The sequence below is a fragment of the Crocodylus siamensis genome, chromosome 1 (assembly GCF_052110815.1).
Source record: "Crocodylus siamensis isolate JL-2025a chromosome 1, ASM5211081v1, whole genome shotgun sequence".
In the NCBI taxonomy this organism is placed as follows: domain Eukaryota; kingdom Metazoa; phylum Chordata; order Crocodylia; family Crocodylidae; genus Crocodylus; species Crocodylus siamensis.
The window spans coordinates 414136972-414158978 of NC_143395.1; the positions used below are offsets into that span (position 1 = coordinate 414136972).

Here is a 22007-nt window from a genome sequence, read left to right on the forward strand (position 1 = left end):
TAGGACAGATACTATGTGTTTCAGCAGGAGCCCCGGCCCTCGAGAGTGCAAAGGGGATTTTTGTGGTATTCACAGAATGTTTAAATGTGTCAATACAAGAGGAGTGTAATCACCAGCTGAGAGACTCCAGGAAATCAGCCAAACTTAAACGAGCGAAATGGAAAAAAAAAGAGAAGAGCAAAGGACAGACATATTTTAAAACTATTACTGAGGTATGCATTCACGTGCTTAGGGGAGCCTGGGAATATATAAAGGCTGAAGACTGCTGAGGAATGAATTCACGGGCCAGTCTTTGGGGAGTACTTTTTTTTTTTTTTTTTTTTTGCTGTCAGTGACTTAAACTTCTCTCTAAGCTCTCCGAGTTTTAGTCAGCTGGCATGCAGCAGAGGTGCTACTTCCCCAAGGAAGCCCTTCCTCAGTCCTCCCTGGAAGGAGCGTCCGAGAGAGCGAGCGCTGCAAGCAGAAGTGGAAACTCCTCCTTCAGCCGCACAGCAGGTACGAGCAGAACCGCGTTAAACTTTGATTCAGCAGGGAAAAGGAGCCAAAGCCTTTCTCTGACTGCAGGAGAAAAAGGGGATTCGGTGACTTAGCGGTCCAGCCCCGTAAAGCTATCACAGAGGATGAAGGTCCCAGATAAATAACATATGTTGTGTTTCCGAAGAGCCTGAATAACTGCCTAAACATACAGTGCAACAGGCGCTTTGCATACAGCTGTGCTTTTAATTCACTGGGGAGCTTCATTACAAGGATGCGGATCATGTTAAGTTAAGGAAGCACGGGTGAGTTTAACAACAGGTCTACGGTGATATTTCTGCTTTATTCATGACAACAGGATTAAGATCTCTGGGGCACAAACTGCTCTTTTTTTAATATACATATATACAGCGCCCAGCTTATTTTGGGCATACATAAAGAACCTCATCATCGTACAGAAAGTCCAGCTTTGGGAGCTAATAAGCTAAATACTGCTAACCAGGGACTGAGAGGCTTTCTAGCTCTGGCACTGATTCACAGCATGGCCCTGGGCATGTCACATAACCTCGCTGTAAAACAGGCATGACAATATCTATTTTACCTGAATGCCATCTTATTAACAGACACGTCCCATACTTTGGGCACAGTGCAGGAAATATTAGAGAGCTGGGTTTTTTTTTTCTGCTCTAAGTGCAGGAAAAACGTTGGTAGGTCAGATTTTATGGTGGGCAAAAGATGACTTATTGGTAGGAACTGCTTTTTTGCACCTGGTACGTCATGATGATTAATAGGTGTTAGTATAGTGCACCAAAAACCAGAAAAGAGCTCTCTCAAGGCACAATATTACTTTTCAAAATCCTCTTTCTGAATCCTGTGTCAAAGCTGACCCGGTGCTATAGATGAGGAAAATTCAACAACATCAAAATTCCCAACATAGAAACCTCAAAGAAAATATTGGAAAGCCAAACCCTGCAGCATGTGTGTGTGTGTGTGTGTGTGTCCCCTACATAAAAACCAGGCTTAATCGCAACAGAAGACTTCTTTTTAAACTATAGAAAGGGAAGTGTTTTCAGCTATTTTTAAATTCCTTAATATTTTGAAATACTGATTTTTTTGTTTGTTTGTTTTTACTCAGATACCAAAAATCTGCATACTCTCTTCTATTTGTATTTTTCAAGCAAAGAGTTATTGCTGAGTTAGAGGATACAATTTTTGACCTTTTTCTTCTTCTCAAGAATGACAGACTAACCACAGGAAGGCTCACTGAACACTGTTTCTAGCCAAAGTTATCTGAAATGAATTTCCTGGTGTCTTTTTCTCTCTTTTGCAGTTTTATAATCTGTACATCTGACTGAATTCTTCTTTAAAGTCTGAATTCAGCTGGAATGAAGGCAGGGGGGAAACTTCCTCCAAAAAAAACCAGCCTGGTCCACGCTCCATGTAGCCTCTCTATCTGTTTGTGCAGAGAGAGATAGAGCTGTTCAAAAAATTCTCATTTTTGCCAAATTGTAATGCTTTGCAGGGTATTTTCTTTTCCGTATGGGAAATATTCTGCTCTTTCATTTCACTTTTCAGGAACTTGTCACAGTTGCTTTCCTGCTTGTCTTTCAGACTTGTGCCCATCACTGAAGTATCTCAGCAGCTTCCCTGTAAAATTAGGTAGCCAAGCCCCTCGTGGACTTTCTATTTCAATCGGGTTATTATTTTCAGACTTTGCCCCTCATTTCGCCGCCTCCATCACACACGCGCTTTCACTTCTTATGCTGGCCTATTTTTTCCTAGTGGAAAAAGGAAGGAAGCTAAGGAAAGTTTGTGAAAGTAGGGGGAAACACTTTCCACCTAAGCTAATTGCTTTTCCCTAAATGGGAAAGGAATGGTTATTTTTCCTCCTAGAAAAATCGGAGGAAAAAAACATTGGGATTTTTGAGCAGAGAGGACTGTGGTGGATTTGCTATTTTTAAGACGGAAGGAAAATAGAAGTTAGAAAGGGGCCCGGAGAGGCGATGTAATGGTACCAGGGAGCAGAAGGGGGCATTTTGGTGTTCATTTTGTGCTGGGGAGGGCTAGGAAAACCAGTCAAGTTTGTGGCAGTGGCCACAAGACAGGGCACTGAGAGCAAGTGTGGCGTCCTCACATTGGTGTCATGAGCAAAGGCAGCAGTAGGACAATCCTGTTGGGCTGTTTGAAGGCACAGATAATTGAAGATGTACCCGGAGTGGGTTTTGCCTGACCCTTACTGATGCTAGAGGGCAGAGGCTGGGTTTTATTCAATACACGTACTCTTTATGCCTCATCCATCCTTTGGGGACACATGGATGCAGTGCCCAGAAGCAGCTCCCCCCCGGTGACACCTTCAACATGGGGGCAGGCTAGAAGACAGCAGGTCTCTAGCTAACCCTGCCCCCGGAGATCAGGATTGCTTTCCTAGCAAAGCCACTATTTTTCCTTTGCTGGGGGGAATTTTATTCATAGAGCTCTGAGCAGAAGTTGCCCTGCACATTAGAGGAACAAGGAAATTAGTGGCAGGCAAACTCCAGGAGGTCTGGAGGTTCAGCTCACATCATCGCTTAAAAGGAAGAATGTTTATCTGAAGCCCTTGGGAGTTTGCAAGACATTTCTGGAAGTCTCTTGAGACTCGGCTCTGGGGATTTTTACAACTTCCTGCTTCTAGTCACCCTGGAAAGAGCCTGGGAACAGCTTGTGAATGAGAGGTGTGGTCTAGCTTATAGCTGGTCAAGCTGTAGCTCCGAAAGTGCATGTCTGTAGTCATCAGTAGTAAAACACAGCTCTGTTTAGGGGGAGAACAAGCAGACAGTGCTTATTGCTGCGACCATGAAAAAGCCATTTACAGCCCGAGTCCACAGGGTCACTCTTACCCTCAACTCGATACCTCAGTTTCACAGTCTGGGAGTGGCACTTACCGTCTGTTTCTGGGGTATTGAGGCACTAACTAGCCAAAGTTTCCCCGGCTCTTTGAAGAGATAAGGTGCATTACAGTCCAACCCTAGAAGAGGCACACAAGGCTCGCTGGGTGGATCTGATCTCTTTTATTGGACCAACTTAAATAGTTGGGGGGAAAAAAAGTATTAGGAAGCTTTTGGGTTTAAAAACCCTTCGTCAAGGTTTAACCCCGAAAGTTTGCTAAGACACTTTTTTTCCAGCTATTTGAGTTGGTCTAATCAGACGTATCAGGTTCGCCCAAAGAACCTTGTCTGCCTGTGTCGTTAGAGCAACACGGCCACAACCTACACCCCTGTAGCCCTAGAAGAGCAAATCTATGTAGATACAATGACAAAGGAAAATTAGCCAAAGGTTTCAGTGTCTTTGAAAGACTTTGCACTTTGATCAGTATAGGGGACCGACAATGGGACACGGAGCTTTCTTAAATCTTTCCTAAAGTGGATATTTCTCAACTTTCGGGGCACTGTCACGTGTCTCCCAGGAGGTCAAGTGAAAACCCAGAGAGAGCACACAGATAGATGTTTAAAAAGGGTATCTTTAAGCTGGTAGCAATGAGCACTGATCTAGAGAGCTTAGAGCAGCCGGGCGATGAGGTCCCACTGCTGTGATGGGATTGCACCCAGCCTGTCCTTAGGAGACGTGCCAGAGGAACGATTTAGTGTCCCTGCCTGCTCAGCCCAAGAGAAATCTAGGAACACGTGGGCTCAGCGTGAAGAGACCCAAACGCAGCAGGCTGATGAGCATCCATCTGCTGGAGACCCTGCCAGGGCTGCGTGACAAGCTGATGGGCAAGCAATTTCCCTGGCAATCATACATGATTTTCCCCTTCTCTATTCACTATTCCTCATCACATCCCTATAGGCCCCGCTAAATGATCCCTGATGCTTGCGCCTCCCAGGATAACACAGGTCCTATTTCAAAGAGCTCATTTTTGACCCCAGCTTAAAACTCTGGGCAGGTGAGATTTGGAGACGGCAGGGGCGTGAACATAGGAAGGGATCTTCAGAGGCAGGTCTGGAGGTAGGAAGAGACACGTGGCTGATGAGCAGCCAGCCCAAGAGGCAGCGTGAACTAATAAATCGACTGTGTAAATCCACTCTCAGGAAATCTGAAATGGCCCTAATAGACAAATGTCGGGCAAAAAAAAAATGTCCTCGGTGAAGAGACAGGCAGATGCAGCACTGCACGCTCCCTGCCAGAAGTCAAACAGCTTGCCACACACAGCCAGGCACCAATCCAGCAGCCTTTGCTTTATTTGAGGGTATCCCGCTCATCCACACAGCGACACCATACGGGGTATATTCTGGCTGACAATGAACTCCCATTTACTTCCAAGGGAGGGAAGTAATACAGAGGGCAAATCGATCAGCACGCAAATTGTTTCTTAGTACAGAGGGCAAATCGATCAGCAGGACGACCTGGGGGAATAAGGATCACTCCTTTAACTCAAGGGTCCAGATCCAGGGCTTCCTTGGCATCAGTCACTGGATTTCCTAATGTATCGTCCTCAAATACCCACTCACCGGTTGCAACAGGGAGGGAGGTATCAGGGTCCCTGTCATACGCTCTGCGGCTCTTTGCAACCCTTCAGGAATGTCTCTCGCAGACGCAGAAGCCAAAAGTAAACACGGTGACTGATCCGTACGCCAGCTAAACAATGGAGTCTAGAGACAAGGCAAATACTCCTCTGGGCAAACAGGGGACCCGATCCTGCAAGCATGGCTAAGCCAAAACCCCCAGATTTCTCAACCCGCGCTTTTCCTGGGTCAGGGGTCTCCAGCACTCAGCTTTTTCTTTTCCCCACCCCACCACAGTGGCTATTAGGACCCAGAAAGCAATCGGGGAGGAGTTAAAAGGGAAACAAGGGACATCATTTAAAGCAGACGCCGTCCCAAATAAGGCTATTTCCTTTAAAAGGCTCACAAATGTCATCCCAGGCTGCCAGGAGTTCCCAGTGAAGTGCTTCACATCCTGAATGGGTGAGAGTGAAAATCAAAAGGATGATCTAATTTCTCCCAGAGTTGAATCAGTTCTGCAGAGCTGTTGTAGTTTCATCGATTCCTAGGGTCAGAAGGGACCTCAGTCTGGCCCCCTGCAAGAAAAGGGTCACCAAACCTGGGATCATGTGATCCCAGCCACGTGCCTGTCCAGTCTCCTCTTGAAGACCCCCAAGGATGGGGCGAGCACCACCTCCCCACGCATGATCAGCAATGAGTGGGAATGCAAGTAATGTAGCTGTGACATAAGGTAAATGTAAGATACTCACTTTTTTCTTGAAAGCCAGTAATGGCTAGCACCGGCATGCAGGGGAATCAGGCCTGTGGGGGGTGGGAGGAGGTATATTTGGGATCTGGGAAGCTTTAACAGGACACATTTTATTACTGTGCTTCTCCTCAGTTGGGGTCCCTGTTTGGAGGAGAAAATCCTCGCTAATTATTGTCTGCCAATCTAACTGCAGGGAAATCTGGGGTGTGTTTTTGAAACGTGCAACTGAAATAATTCATGTGTATTAATGCACAAAGTTTAATGCAAGGGATCTGGGGGGGAAGGTGGTTAAAACCTTGGACTCGGAATTAAAAGATGTGTCTTTAACTACCAGTGCTGCCATCATGCAAAACCTTGACAGTCGGTGTCTCAGTTTCCCCACCTGTGAAATGGAGACAACACCCGTCATCTCTCCCATGCTTTGTCTTTTTAGAGGATGCGCTCCTTGGCCCCCATTACTAAGATGTCACACAGGACAGGAGAGAGAAGGATGAATCTTTTTCTCAGAAAGTCATTTGCAATCCCACCACAGATGGGGCTAGGCTGGGCTCATGTGAAGTCTAGGTAGAAAAACAGAATATTAAAAGTGGTTAAAGACTCAGTCCCGAAGACAGTGGGAATGTTACCGCTGACTTTAATGGGAACAAGCTGAGAACGAAGCTGCCTGTGCTGCAGGGTCAGTAACAGCTCCTGTGATATCAAGTTACCACTTTTGCTGCTCCCAAATTGCTTTTGAACATAGCTGTCAACACCATCAGTCCAGATGTTGGTAGTTAGACTTTAGTGGTGGCTGCAGGGCTCTCTGGGTCTCCATCCCTGCTCTAGCAGACTCCCCACGGGCCCGGCCATGTGCGTTTACTAGTGAAGGGAAGGGATGCACAGTGGGGAGATACACAGGGTGCTTGAGACTGCAAGGAACCAGAAGGAGAAGAGGCTTCATGAAGGCGAGGACCCGGTACCCCATCGTCCGCAGCAATTAGTCCTGAGATATGGAGATGCCACCTGACCCAATGGTTAGGGCAGGAGCTCGGCCACAGGTTATGTTGCATTCCTGTACCAATGTGACTCTCGCCTTAGGCCTCTTATGGGCAGCTTTCTGCTCCACTACTAATTGGCCCAAGATCACACAGCAAGTCGTTGAGCCGCTCTAGGCCAGACTCTGTCCCGGCTACTAGGTGCGTAAGTGGACTTAGGCGCCTAAGTGCAATTCTATTCCATTCAGCTCGAGTCCCTGAAAAACCGTCTTTCTTCCCCTCCCGGCTGCTTTGTAACTCAGTCTTTGAGGCCTTGCCATCCAAAAGCCAATGGCCCCATGCAGCAGATGACAGTGTTACAGAAGCAGATGCATTAAATTTTCTGGAGTCACACAGGGTGGGATAGATTTAGACATCTAAGTGGACTCAGATGTAATAGGAAGAGAATCTGGCCCTGTATGCCCCTCTTTCCCCGTCTCCTTGGGAGGGGAAATACCAGCGTCCCACTAGGTATGTGAACCTTCCTTTACTAAAACAGGTCAAGTCCTTGAGAACCTGTAGGCTGGGGGCAGAAGTTACACGTAAACTGGTTTAAGTCATCAGAAACTGGTTTAAACCTGTAACAGAACAGAAGCTCAGTGCACATAAACTAGTTTCAAAGTGGCTGGAACTGGTTTAAGAGAAGCCTGGTTGAAGGTAGTATCTGATTTAACTGATCAACCCAATGTATGAAACTTCTGTCCTAGGCTTCAATGTGCAAATAAAATTTCCTTTTAGTAAGAAAAATGCTTCCTACTAAAAGCCTCTGCACAACGAAGGTTCCCAAGGACTTCACAAGCTTTAATGAAGGAAGGTTCACCTGTCTAGCGGGATGTTAGAGACTCCAGTGGAAGCAGGACACACTCATGGCTGCATGGGATGGTGCTGAACCCAGCAGGGATGTACAAGAACGTGCGCCTTTATCTACCAGTATCCATCGAGGCTCATCCCTTTAGATTTAGACATGGAAGGTGTCCACCCAGTGGCATAGTTTCCTTGCTATTATTTAAAAATTGCAAATAGTGAATAAGCATTTTGTCCTTTCATCTCATAGATTTCATAGATTTCATAGACATTATGGCTTGAAGGGACCCCAGAGGATCATCAAGTCAAGCCCCCTGCCCCAGGAGCAGGAAGTCAGCTGGGGTCATAGGATCCCAGCAAGATAAGCATCCAAATGTGTCTTGGAGACGTTCAAAGTGGGCGCTTGAACTGCCTCCGACAGCAGTCTGTTCCAAACCTTGGGGACTCGGACAGTGAAGAAGTTTTTCCTTACGTCCAGCCTGAAACAGTCTGGCAGGAGTTTGTGACCGTTCAACCTCATCATCTCTTGGGGCGCTCTGGTGAACAAATGTTCCCCCAGATCCTGGTGGTCACCCCTGATAAACTTCTAGGTGGCCATCAGATCAGCCCTGAGCCTGCGCTTTTCCAGGCTAAAGAGTCCCATGGCTCTCAGCCTCTCATCATGAGGTCTGTTTTCCTGACCTCTGATCATGCACATGGCTCTTCTCTGCCCCCTCTCAAGCATCTCCACATCCTTTTTGAATTGTGGAGCCCAAAACTGGATGCAGTACTCTAGCTGCGGCCTCACCAAAACTGAGTACAAGGGGAGAATGACGTCCCGGGATTTGCTCGAGAAGTATCTATGGATGCAAGCCAGTGTTTTGCTCACTTTACTAGCTGCAGCATGGCACTGAAGGCTCATGTTCATCTTGTGGTCAACCATGACCCCCAAGTCTCTTTCTTCCATAGTGCTACCTGGCATAGCACTGCCGAGCCTATAAGGATGCTGCAGGTTTTTCCTCCCAAGGTGGAGAACCTTGCATTTTTCGGTGTTGAACACCATCAGGTTCTCGTCTGCCCATTTCACGAGTCTGTCCAGATCCGCCTGGATCGCCCTCCTGTCCTCGGATGTGGCTGCTTTACCCCAGAGTTTGGTGTCGTCGGCGAACTTGGCCAGTCCACTTCTGACACCAATGTCCACATCATTGATGAAGATGTTAAACAGTAAAGGCCCTAGGACAGAGCCTTGTGGGACCCCACTGGTCAGCGCACCAAGACTATTGTATTCCAGTACACCTAGGGCATGCCTTTGATGATGGGTGCAATGACAGAGTGGTGACCGGGTCTTGCTACTTCTCCAGAGTTGGAAGTTTAAGACCTGCTCCAGGCTCAGGTCAAAGGCTGCCCCCAGTAGACCCCAGTGTAAATGGGTCCTTGGTCATTCTGGTTGGAAACTGAAAAGCAGCCAGTTGTTATACTGGCTACATCCATCCCTCCCTTGTATATGGTAGACTAAGAAACCAGTATGTCTTAGTCAGAGTAGCCTACTGGGATATTAGGCTTGGATGAACCTTTAATATTGCAAATAATGGCCCCTCTTCAACATCAGCAGCCCAAACCCAACCTCACAAAGTCCTACAGTATGCTCTGAAGATCGGTAAACTTGGATTATTTTGGAACAAGTGTGTGTGTGTGTGTGTGGGGGGGGGGATTCATGGACAGCTCCTGTCCTGTAAATTGTGACTCCATTTAATCACCTCAACTCTGGGACCAGCTCTGCAAGCAGAGATCAGAAGGTTTCACAATCACCCTGTAAAATGCATACTCTTAGCTGTTTTAGAGAGGGGGAAACTCAGGCACAGAGAAAGCCAAGAGATTTTAATCATGGGGCAATAAGCACTAGGCCCCCAGCTAAAACACACAAATCACAAGGCTCCCAAATCTCTTCCTTGCCTCCCCCACCTTTCCTCATATGTTTTTTCTAAACTGGAATAAGGAAAACATGTTCTGTAAACAGAGAGCATCACACGTGACCCATTTCCTGGAGCCATCCCTGCTGTTTGCTCTTGTTGCGAGGAGGAAGGTAGATGGTTTCCCTTGCAGGAAGCCTAGGCAATGGGTTATAAAGAAACGTGCCAAACAATGGAGTAAGTGGCATGATGGGAAGAAAGCAAACAACCGGCAGAGGGGAATCAATGTGTGTTGCCTTGGGGCAGAGGGGAAAACACCCTGCACCCTTCGGTCAGTCCGATTCGGGACCTGGCAGCAGCATGATGGATGGGATGTGTCGCAGATGGAGCCCTGACAACAAGGTTAGCCAGAATTTGTCCAGGAAAAGCTCTCGGACATGACACCCTAGCACACCTGCTAGTGCCACTCTGTGTCTAGCCATCCAAGCCACTTTACCCTGAAGTCCCAAAGACAGCTGGCCTGTCACTAGATGTCTCCAAACGATGACTCTGCAAGCAGAGTTTCACCACCTGGGACTTACCCCATGTATTTTTTTAGCCCCAAAAAGAGCTCTGGGAGGAAGCTGCTGAAAGAGTTGTCATGTTTACAAGGAAGTGGGGTGAAGTTTTTTTTTTTTTTACAAATGAGAGTGGGAGCCACTGATTATACTCAAGAAAAACACTCAACCTCCATATTTGATCTCACCTTCTAGAAAATGGGCATAATGGTACTACTAAAGGCATCATGGCTGACTAGGAATCCTTCCATGTGCTGTTGGATGATGCTGCAGGAACAAAAAAGCTCTGCCATGGGTGCCTCTACACATGCACTTTACTGCGCATTAGACTAATTTCATGAGCAGTAAAGTATCACTGTCTACACACAGTCTGCAATTAGTGCACAGTAGATTCATTTATTCAGACACAGGTACTATCCTACACTGCAGTAAAGTACTGCACTTAAATGCACATGTAGATGGTGACGTTGGGATTAGATTACTCCAGCCCAGATTAAGCTGGAGTATATTCAGTTGCTTTAATTGCATGTGTAGATGCACCCCCTATTTTGCATATCCTTAACCTCATAATTTTGTTACTTTTTGCATATTCTTAACCTCATAATTTTTCCTTCTCTGTGTAGTGTCTGACAGAGGGAAATTGTTGGCCAGCCCTTTCTCTGGGTTCCTGTAGCTACAATCTACCAGCTCTGATGCACATTGTAGCTTCATTATGAAGATGTGCCACCTAAAACTTTCTGTCTTTTTCTATGGATAACTTTCAACCATAAGCGGTGGTTGAATTCAGTGGCAAGTCTCAGCACTCACTATCCATTCCATTTTGCACCCACTATTTCCCTAGGGCACTTAGGATGTGTCTATACAATGCCACCAGCCTATCCCAGCCAGGACATTCCCAAACAGATCCCACTCACCTCATCTCTCATGCATGAAACTCAGTAACAGGCCAGTGCAGCTTTTCTGGTGGCATCCTCAGTGACCGCTTCTAAGCAAGCTGGAGACTGAGATTTCAAGAAAAGCCACAAAGGGATGCTCCCAGCAACCTAAACTGGCATATTCCTAGGTTGGAGCAGGAGAATGAAAGCAGGTGGGTGGGAATATGCTCGGGAACAGCTCATCCAGGTCACACCACAAAGTGTAGTCCAGTGGTTTTCAGCCAAAGTGCTGTGGTACCCTGGGGTGTCGCAAGATCCTTTTATGAGTGCTGCACAATACCATTCAACATGAGCACTTATTGGATGTGCAAGTTGGAGCACAAGATAAACCCAGAGAGCACCAGGGACCACATGATAGGTTGCATCTTTGACACCCCCAGTGTACATAAACCTTCGCGTGTCCGTCAGTACCTGTGATGGATTCTCAACTTTCACATCCCTACGTGAAAAGGGGAATAACATTTGTAGTGAAGACTTATACAATATGTCCTCTCAACTGTGTATGTTCAATGACCACATTGGAGTCTTGTGTGACTTAATTAGAAAGTGTTTAATATCCTGGGATAAGAGGGTCCGTCAGCACAGAAAATATTACCAGTGTTTTATATTTATTTAGTGGCACCAGTCTGCTCGGCTGAAGATGAAGGCAACATAGAAGACTGCTCAGTCCACAGCAGTTCTCATTGAGAACGAGAGGAGTACTAAAGCTAAGTCAGGTCTCTTGGGAGCTGTCTGGCAATGAGCTTTTGAGAAAGTCTGGCTGACAGTCAAACAAACAGATAGGATAAACCACAGTGGGAAACCCAGGGAAGTGTTCTGCTTTCCTTGCCATCAACCATATTCTCCTGTACCTGCTCGAGTGGGTCAGATGGGGGGTGATTGAGGCATTTGCACTAAACTTAGCAATGGACCAGTGAGTTCTGGTTTTGGTCAATCCATCTGATTATACACATGCATTCCTGTGCTGGACACTGGTTTGCAACCTCTTGCATAGACTTGCCACTCTGCTTAGTTGGAAATCTAATTACAATTGCTTTTCCCTACTGACAGACTGTGACTTCAGACTAACATGGCTAACTCTCTCTCTTTTCCCTGCAGAGCCATGAAACCGTACATTTTACTCTTCCTGGCAGTGGTGAATAAAGGCATCTCTACCTATCGGCCCACGGAAGAGTCACCCTGTAAAATGGTAAGCGTTTATCCAAGAGCCAGCATCTTCTTCAAGTCTCTCTCAATGTATCAGTGATATAGTATTATGCAAGCCATTTCCAAGGAGAAATCTCACTATAAAGATGCTTTGTAATGATACCCACCTTGCTCCTAAGAGTTTCAGTGTAACTGTGGGGAGAAATATGAAGGGAGGGAAAAAGGAAGGATTTTTATCCCCAAATTGGAGATGGGACTCGAGGCACAGAAATGTCGATAGTTGACTCTCTCAAGTTCAGGGGAAACCCATGGCTGACTGAGGATAAGAACCCAGGTCTCCTAAATCCCACTGTCCTAGCCATAAAGCCAGCCTTTCTTCCAGAAACATCTTATTTAAATGCAGAAACAGTGACAGTGAACCTGAGGCTGATTTCATGCCAGCTTATCACTGATTTCACGTCTTCCCGATTTACACCGGAGTGAGACTGGATTCACACCCACTCACGCAACCTCCGACTCCAGAGCAGAATTTGGCCCAGAGATTTTTTTATTTTACCGTATTATCTCACATACAGCACCCATTTCCCCCCAACAACCAGCTGCTAGAAATTGTAGTGCATGTTATATGTGAGCAATACAGTAAAGCAGTTTCTGCTACTTAGCAGGGAAGAGCTAAAGTAAAAACTGCATGCAACTCGCAGGGGGCAGAACAACGAGGAGGCTCCGTTCCCTCACTGCTCCTACTCAGCTACTTACTTCAAGGAAAGATGGTTTTGCAAGGCAGAACAAAGGGAAAAACAGAAGGTGCATAGTTTGTCCTGTGGCACATCGTGTGTGAGAAAATATGGTCATCATCACAGAAACAAGAACAGAAAAAGTATTCAGAGAAGAACACGCTCCCCACTCAGTCTCTTCCCTATCCAGCCGACAGTAAAGGCCATTTAAAAATACTTATCTATTTTTTTTTTAATGTGGAAGCTGTTCAGTACGTATCCCAAAGAATGTCCAAAACAGGGAAAAAAAATAATATGTTGGCTGCACAGATCTCCCCTATGGGACTCATTCCTTTCCTGCCCACCCTGCTGAATCAAGGCACTTCCTGAATTCCAGGGAAATTAAGGGCTAGTATATAAAAAGAACATGGGAAGGTGACTGGCTAGCTCGATTCACTGGCTAGAGTGGAAGAAATGACGAAACTATTGTAAACAGGACAGTTTCAGTCCCGTACATTATTGAGACGTGCCATAATCTAACAAAGCTCATGCCCTCTCCCTGCTGTGGTGGGTTGTAGATCTGCTGCTTCCTTGAGAAGTAAACATGTGCTTATTTCTGCAGCTCTGCTATAAACTGCAGTCAGCTGTGCAGGCAAAGGAAGAGTCCAAGAAATTTCTCATCCGTTTTGGTTAACCGGGATCAATTCCATGCAGACAAAACACTCAGTCCGGTCAGTGGTTCAGATCCCAGCGGGGGAAACTGACACGGCACTGCTCATTTCAGCGGCGTGAAACTGACCGGCCTCGGCTCATGGGGCGTCCCAGCAAGACAGCGTCACCGAATCAACTTAAATAGAGAAAGTTATTGGAAGTCCCTAATGTGTCACTGTTTGATTTTTGCATCATGGTCTTACAGGGTACTTTTCTGGTGGTGACACCTTTCAAAGAAAGAAGGGTCATAATTGGAGTCTTATTATTCAAACGCCCCTGAGGACTGATGGTTTATAAAACCCAGACCCGACTCTGAGTCACCGCTGGTTTTGGTTTTACTAAACCAAAACCAACCCCTCAAATCACCTGTCAGCTAGTGTCACTCAGAGTTAGTAAACGCTAGATGAGGACTGGGGCCAAAGCCGAGCACTCAAACACTGGTGCTGCGGATAAATAGAGCAGGAGTCCAACCATCCTATCAGTCACGTTTGGGGAGAGGGAGGAGATGACCATTTCTACCTAGAGCCAAGAGCAGAATTTGAATCCAAAGACAGATCCAAACCTTCCCCGAGCTCCAGTCATTGAACCAATTTTTATCTACTGCACGAATGCAGAGCAAATGCCAAAGGGAGCAAAGAGCGGTGTTAGCACTGCCTGGCAATGCATGTTAATACCCACAAGAAAGGGGCTGGCAGAGCTCCCAGTGCTCAGGCTATGGGGTTATCAAAGATCAGGGAGACAGAGAGAAGGTGTGTCTGCTCCTGCACACTCCCTCTCAGTCAATTTATGCCGCACACTCACTTCAACTTTCCCTCCTTTTCTGTCTGCTTGGGATAAGATGCAAGAGTTTAGCATGGGTGAGATATTCATCCGTTCTGTGCACTGGGTAGGCATGAGTGCCGAAAGCAGGGAATAGCACAGTGGGTACGGGGGGGGCGGCAGGCGAAAAGAATGATGGAGTCACGGAAAGGAAAGCTACAGAGGAAATGAATGATAGGCAAGAGCAGTGGGGTCACAGCAGGTGTAGATCTTAGCATGGAGACTCCTGGGTTGCAGTTAATAGGGTCCACTCCTGCAATTCTGGGTGATCTGGGCTTAGCCCGGTTCTTCCTGAAGTTAAATGGGACGGCTCCAGCTGATGTCAATAGGAGCTGGATCAGGCGGCGGGGTGCTCAACACTTGTCGAGATCTGGCCCTTCAGGAGGGCAGGACCTTTGCCTGAGGCTACAAAAATGTGAGCATCTTTCTGGCTCGTGGTAACTTCACCCATTTTTGCCTCCCCCTTGTCAAGCTGAAGGAAACCAAACCTCCTGGTTAGCCCAGCTGCTTGCCTGCTGGCTTCTTAGGGACTGTGGGCTGAGCCCATTTCTGTTCATAGTTCAGCTTAAGACGAGCAATTCGATAGTCTCCTTGCAGGAAGGAGCTAATGGCTCAGGGAAGCCAGTCTGAGCTGTGATTGGATTTGTGTGGACCAGAAAGTTCACATTTCAATGTGCAGGCTGCTCGGGAGCTCTCAGACAGCTTTATCGCAAGGGAAGCATCCTGCAGCAGCCCACGAATATCTGGAGTTCAGATATGGATGAGCAGCCTCTTTTGTCTGGCATGTTTATGACACAGCACACATCCGGAGATGCGTACTCTCCATTACTCGCATGGTTATGTGATTCATAAAACACTGCCCAGCGTCTCCTAAATAGTCCTGCCGTTCCTCCACCCAGGGGTTTTTGTGAAACAGATGTTTAGAGAAGGAATTAAAAAAAAAAAAGAAAAACCCTTCTGAAGTCCTAATACCAGACCTTGCTTCACAAGCTCAGACTCTAAGGATCTAACATTCAATATAAGATTCAACAAGCACGTTTCCTACCTCTCTGTAACAAATAGATGATCCAGTCACCCAGGTACCTAGATAGGTGCTGCTGATTCGATGTTTGCTAAGCATTTTGCTCGTTGTTTCTAATCTTTCTGGTAGGCATTACATTTTAACAACACGTGCGACCATATGCTTACACAAAGCCTTTTAGCCTGATGCTCCCAAAAGTTCCTTATAACCTGCAGTTCAGTTCTGGCCCTGCATACATGCTCACAACTCCTTTCAATTACAAACAAACCCACGCAAGGGAAAAGTTTGAGTGCTCAAATTTACCTGCAGCTGAAAGGCAACCCGTAGAAGGCCACATCCCTCAAACATCACAACATATCCCCCAGCCACAGTGCAGACGAGCTCCTCGCATCCCATTTCCCCATTGCATTGTTTTTGCTCCACCCAGGGCTGTATATGCCAGTGGTCATGGTGCCAAAAGGAAGAAACTGCTGCCTTGGAGCAATACAAGCAGAGAGGAACAGGGAACTGGACAAACTCGAGTGAGTTCAGAGATGTTGTGGTAGCTGGAGACCTTTAGTTCAACAGGTGCTGCATAGCTATGCAATGAGTAAGGGAAAATGCAAATATCTGAGGGGTGAGAGCCCAGCTTCTAATGATATGGGGCTGATCTGCTTTCTCCCGAAGAGGAGTCCTTCACTTGGAGAGTACTCTCGCTGAAGTCAGTGGAATCAGTCCTTGAGGCCCAAGAATAAAACCAACAAAACTCGAATGAAAGATTTGCTAGCCGATGTATATGGTGGGAGCCTCGTCGCATACGGCCTTTAAAACTAGACCCTATCAACCTCTGATTTTCATTATAATAGATCTGAAGGCTCTAAGGACACAATTCTCCTCTCCCATAGGGCTCATCTCCATTGGGAAATCAACAGGCACATCTTGTATATTAATTCCTCCTATGTGGACGCGACTTTATTCTGGTGTCACTCCATTCAAAAGAGATTACAATCCGCCTCGAGAAAAATCAGAAATAAATGTAACCGTGAGCCGAGAAAGGGAATAGAAAACCGAGACTGATTTCTACGTCCTTTACAGCTGATGCAGAGCTATTGAACTTCCCATAGCTGATAACTAACGCTCCCTTTTTTTCTCATCTCTGCAGGTGGACATGGAGGCAATCTGTCACAGCAAAGATCTTCACCTTATCCCTCCTGAGCTCCATCCCAACGTAAAAAAAATAGATTTTTCTGGAAATCAGATACAAAATATCCCTTTAAAGCCACTGTCATTTTATACATCGCTGCAGCATTTGGATTTAAACTCCAATCAAATCAGTTTTATTGAACAGGGAGTGTTCGCACACATGGCAAGCTTGGTGGAGATAAATTTAGCCCACAATCGATTGGATAGGTTTATTCAGCACCGAACACGAGGGGTTGGCCTTCTACCCAACGTTGTCACATTGGACTTGTCCCACAATAGCCTTTACAATGGGATGACTGAGTATTTCACACACGAAGCACCGTCACTACAGTACCTTTCCTTGGCAGAAAATAGCATTACATTGATATCACGCAGGACGTTTCAGGGGTCTCCCGCTCTTGTCGAGGTTGACCTCCACAGCAACATCATCATGGAAATAGAAGAAGGTGCTTTTGAAGCTCTAGTGAATCTCTCCAAACTCAATCTCTCCATGAACTCCATCACCTGCATTGCTGACTTCAGCCTCAGGCAGCTGCAAATATTGGACCTTACTAGGAACAGCATAGAGTCTTTTCACACCACGGAGTCAGAGGAAGAATTTAATTTGACGTGGCTGGATCTTAGTGAGAACAAGCTCATGTACTTCCCAACTTTCCCCCAGGTGAACAAGCTGGTGTTTCTAAATTTATCTAAGAATTTAATTCAGCTTTCTGCAGAATCCCCTCGTGACAATATGGACTATATGGAAAGAGATTGGCTGGAAGCTCCTTTTCATATTCTGGATCAGAACCAACACAGAAATAAAAGTTCTCTGTATCTATCCCAGCTTTCCTATTTAGACTTAAGTTATAATGAGATCAAATCCATCCCAACTGAATTTTTTGACTCGATGTTCTCTCTCCAGCTTCTCAATCTCAGTAAAAACTGCCTCCAGGCTTTCTCTGTAAACCACGACAGTGCATTAATCTCACTAACTGTTCTTGATTTAAGCTTCAACGCTCTGCAGAACCTTTTCCTAGATGCCAGCACATTGCTCGATTTACAAGAGCTCTACATTCAAAGCAACCACCTTCAAGCCTTGCCATTCGATATCTTCGCAAGGCTGCCCAGGATCAAACTGCTTAATCTCCAGAATAATAATATTAGCCTTTGCACCATGTATTCGGGATTAGTTAAACAAAGGCTTACCGGCGAGGAAAATGGCTGTATATCGTTTGTTGATTATCCTACTCTTCGGTACTTATACCTAGCTGACAACATGTTGAGAAGCCTACCAAAATATACTTTCTATAAGACTTCATTAGTTGTCTTGGATCTCTCTATAAACCCGGGGCTGAAAATAGAGGCTAAGGCATTATCAGGACTGGAAAATTCGCTTGAATATTTGCAATTACATGGCAACAGCATAACAGACTTAAATATCGACCTGCCTTATTTTAGTGTCCTGAAATATTTAAATCTCTCAGAAAATCAGCTGAGCTGGTTACCGAAGTGGGGCAGGGATGCTTCTTTGGAAGTTCTGGATCTCCGGAACAACAGGTTTAGTACGCTGGAGAAAAGTAATATTTTGGCTTTAGAGCCTTCTCTAAGGAGCTTGTACCTTTCTGGGAACCCACTGAGCTGCTGTGAAAATGTCTGGCTCTCTGCCATGATCCAGAATAAAAATGTCGAGATCCCCAATGTAGAACAGATAACGTGCCAGTACTCCAAGAGCTTTGGCTTCCAAGAAGAAATATCCATTAGCAACATAAAACCACAAGACTGTGAAAAAGAGGATCTCAAGAAAATTAACTTGCTCATTATACTAACGTTTGCATTGGTGTTGTTAGTAATCATCATTGGAGTGTGCTCGTTTTGTTGGTTCCGCAGAGAAAGGTTTGGCCAGCAATTTAAAGCATAGCTCATGGACTAATGTAGTGACAATCAAATCAGGTGCTGCGCTACAGTGTGCAGAAATGAAGGGAAACATTTCTTGGTTTTGCTGTCAACTATGGACGTTAAAGGCTATTTCCATTCTGCTCTCAGCTGCACCAGTATGATTGCTTAGGGTTGCAATGTCCTAGCGTCTGGGAGGAGAATTTGTTATATTTTGCACTTGTTCCAAGCTGAAACAGAACTGTGAAAATGCATATGTAAAATTCTGCTTGCATGAGGTTTTTTTGATCTTAAAAAAAATGCCTGGGGCCCTATAAAACTGTCGCTGAAACTCAAAGCACAGTCTTTGGCTATCCCTGGATACTTGATCTTTGCAAACATTCTTATCATGGTTTAAAGTCACTTTTTTGGTGACAGTAGGTGGACCAATGACTCACACCCCAGGCGTGATAAGTCCTTGTGCACTGTCTTAACAAACCCGTGTGTTTTGACAAATCATACCACTTGGATCCAAGTGCTGTTTTGTCACAATTTCAAAGGAGGTAAAACCACGGGAGGCAAGACCAGTGAGAACTAGAGCTGACTCTAGCCATTTCACTGCTTTGAGCAAAATAAATGTTCCCTAATCACATAAATAACCAGGCTAAACAGCTAGAAACCACTGATCACTAGAAATGCCTCCCCTTCAATTATGTCACCCTGAGCAGCTGCCCAGTTTGTCCACAGTTTGGGTCTGCCCACACAAATACCAATATGTGATTTTTTGCTCTTCCATGTCGACCACAGATTTCCCATTCAGTACAAAGCAACAGTGGGAAGCTAGGGATCTCAGGAACAAAAAGTCAGTGGAGCTCAGGACTGCCACTTTGATACAAAGAAATAGTTCCCAGTGTTTTTAGGGATCAAAAGGCCGTCTCATCCCAAAAACTATAGGCCTCTATTGCTTGAGTTAAGGAAATCCCAACCAGATAGTACAGGGATGTCAATCTTACCCCATGCCCTAGGCTGGGTCTGGGCTGTGGGGCTCCTTTATGGGCTGGATCCAGGGGCCAACACAAGCATCCATAGCAGTGGGACAAGCGGCAATGGGACAAGCGGTCACGTGTCACCGTGGAGGCAGCTCAAGTGGTGGTAGCAGCAGGACAAGTGCTTATATGTTAACTGGCCACAGGGCAAGTGGGGCTGCATCAGCACAGCCCTCGCTCACCTGCCCGCTGCCAAGAGTCATGTCTGACACCCCTGAGTAGACACGAGGCAGTTACAGTCCCTGGGGCTACTCAGGAAAGGAGGACATGATTACATACGCTAAGCAGCGTCTATAATGCCTCCTAGAAATGTGCAGAAATCTGCACTGACGCCAGTTCCACCGTTCAGCTCAGAGGGGAGACATTTGTCCAGAGAGTGCAATAGGTATTTTACTGGCTTTTACATGAAGAAATTCATTTCTTTGGAGACGCTTGTCAAAATCTTTCCCAGAGGATGAATTTCAAGCGGCAAATAATCAGACCTAACTATTTGTATTTGTACAAACACACAGCCATTTCAAACTCCCTGTGAGCAGTTCCACTTTGGTGCATGAAAATAAGGTCAAAGAAAGGGGCTGGGGCTGGAGGACTGAGCCTATACACCAGGACTCAGGCAGTAAAATGAACTCGGCAAGCCCCAAACCTAAAGGATGTATTAGGGGGACACACAAGTCTACTCTACTAGGCTATCCAGGCCATGTGGTGGCAGAGTGGTGGAAGTGTCTCACGATGGCTTCAAAGATGTAGAGTTGAGCTTCTCTCTGGACTCATACTAAGAGTTTCATAATGAGATTCATAGATGTTAGGGGCTGGAAAGGACCTTACAAAATCAGTGGGTCCAGCCCCCCTGCACTTGTGCAGGGAAGACAACTGGGGTCAGATGTTGTCCCCACCTAATCCAGCTACAAATGAATACCTAGTCGTTTGGGCTACGGAGTCAAAAATGGCTATATATGAAGGCTAGACCCATCCACTCACCTTGAATACCAGTGGCTACAGAAACTATTTTGCCCTTAAATCACACTAGCCTAATGAGCTGTTAGGCTTGGATGAACCTTTGACTACTTTTTGCTTAGACTGTCCAATTCATCACCACTTGATGGAAAGAAAGACATAGCCACCAAAAGCTTGAACAAACTCCAGCTGAAGCTCACTGATCTCTACAGGAGAGGGACCAAGCCCCAAGATTTCAATTATGTGCGAATGCCAAGAGTCAGACTTTACAGTGCATGATATCCAAATGCTCACATAGCATAACAGGGGTGTCAAACTCATCCATGCCTGGACTGGATCTGCCTGGTGATTTGGATGAGGCAACAGTGGTGGAGCACGTGGCAGCGACAGCTTCAGGGGTTAATGCAGCTGTTCTTCACCCCCTGCTGCTGACATGCTTCTCAAACAGGGCTCCTTGCCCCAGATTTGGGTGGCTGGCTCCACTCCCACTTGCCCAGAAATCCCAGCCCCCCTATGAGCTACATGACACATCTCCGCAGGCTGCAAGTTTGAACCCTTGATCTAATGCAAACCTACTGGGTAAGAAACTCCGAATTAAGTTGCTGCTCTAGTCTGTTATTGGTGGGTCCTCCCCACTCCCACCCCCACCCAGCTACCGAATGTCAAAACTAGCACACTACAAATAATTGTATAGTCATGTTTCGGAAGTAATTCTGTAAGAAAATGACTTGTAGCATTCATTGTTGAGATTTTGTAAAACAGACGCACCTTCCAACTCTGTAAAATGCACAGACATGAGTATATTAAAGCACCGGTTTGGACTACTCCGGACTTAAACATCCATGCTGTGGTGTTTATTTGGGGAATGTGGATTGCAGCTTCCTGCTGTACATTGTATCCTGGGGTAGAGGTAGCTGCTCCATAATTAAGGTAAGAAGTGGCCATTGTAAAGCGGAACTGCGAACCAACTTGGGTTTAGCAAATTAATTTCTCCTGGAAAGCACCAGGGTGGAGGCCTGAACTGAAGTCTGTTGAAGTATATAGAAAGGCTTCTGTTGGAAGGGGCCTTTATTCCTCAGGGGGACTGTTGGGATGACCATGAAAACCAAATTCCAGCCTGACGCCTAATAAGACTTTTACTCTCAAAGGGAAAGCAAGGTGAGCAGTGTAGCCACCCGGTGAATGCGTGCATCCTGTTTTGAAGCAGGTTTCTAAAAGGCTTGTGATCAATGTATCCACCAGCACTCACTGCTTTAGCAAATAAACTGGTGATGCAGCCAGTTCCAGGCAGGTTACACAGTTAAATGCTGTGTTGTTGTTTTAGCTGTACACAAAGACTGAAAAAAAGACAGCCTCACTTTTTTCTATTAAAGTCAACGGGGATCTCAAGACCCAGGGGCAGCTTGGTTTCCCTATCGGGGAGCTAAAAACAATGCAGAAGTAGCATTCATTCATTCTGGCTGAGTCCCTCATTTTATAAGGGCTGGGGAACGTGAGGAAGAAAAAGGAAGGAGGAAAAAGAATAGAGGGGCTTAGGAAACAAAAATGAGGGCCCACACGGTCTTACTCTGCAGTATCCATTAACGAGGGTGAAGGGACACACTTTCCTGGGAAGCAGCCATCCTTCAGTCCTCACTCCTTTCTGCCCAAAGGCGCTTCCTTC

At 46.0% G+C, this 22007-nt stretch overlaps 1 protein-coding gene across 2 annotated transcripts; it reads left to right on the plus strand.

Annotated features, from left to right (window-relative positions):
• Positions 1 to 342: 342 nt before the first annotated feature.
• On the plus strand, positions 343 to 21185 carry LRRC32 (leucine rich repeat containing 32). 2 transcript variants are annotated; one of them, XM_090030736.1, is made up of 3 exons: positions 343 to 495; positions 11997 to 12087; positions 16450 to 21185. In XM_090030736.1, exons 2-3 carry the CDS (start codon positions 12001 to 12003, stop codon positions 18388 to 18390), a joined length of 2028 nt encoding a protein of 675 aa, XP_089886862.1. In that variant the 5' UTR covers positions 343 to 495; positions 11997 to 12000; the 3' UTR covers positions 18391 to 21185. The 2 variants fall into 2 exon arrangements, with proteins under 2 accessions (XP_089886862.1, XP_089886863.1); XM_090030737.1 differs by lacking the exon at positions 343 to 495 and adding an exon at positions 5477 to 5682.
• Positions 21186 to 22007: the final 822 nt, after the last annotated feature.

Bases quoted from the DNA above. Each gene is read 5' to 3' on its own strand.
- LRRC32 (XM_090030736.1), top strand. From the start codon at position 12,001: ATGAAACCGTACATTTTACTCTTCCTGGCAGTGGTGAATAAAGGCATC. The intron at 12,088-16,449 runs GTAAGCGTTTAT...TCATCTCTGCAG, and splicing joins AAGAGTCACCCTGTAAAATG to GTGGACATGGAGGCAATCTG.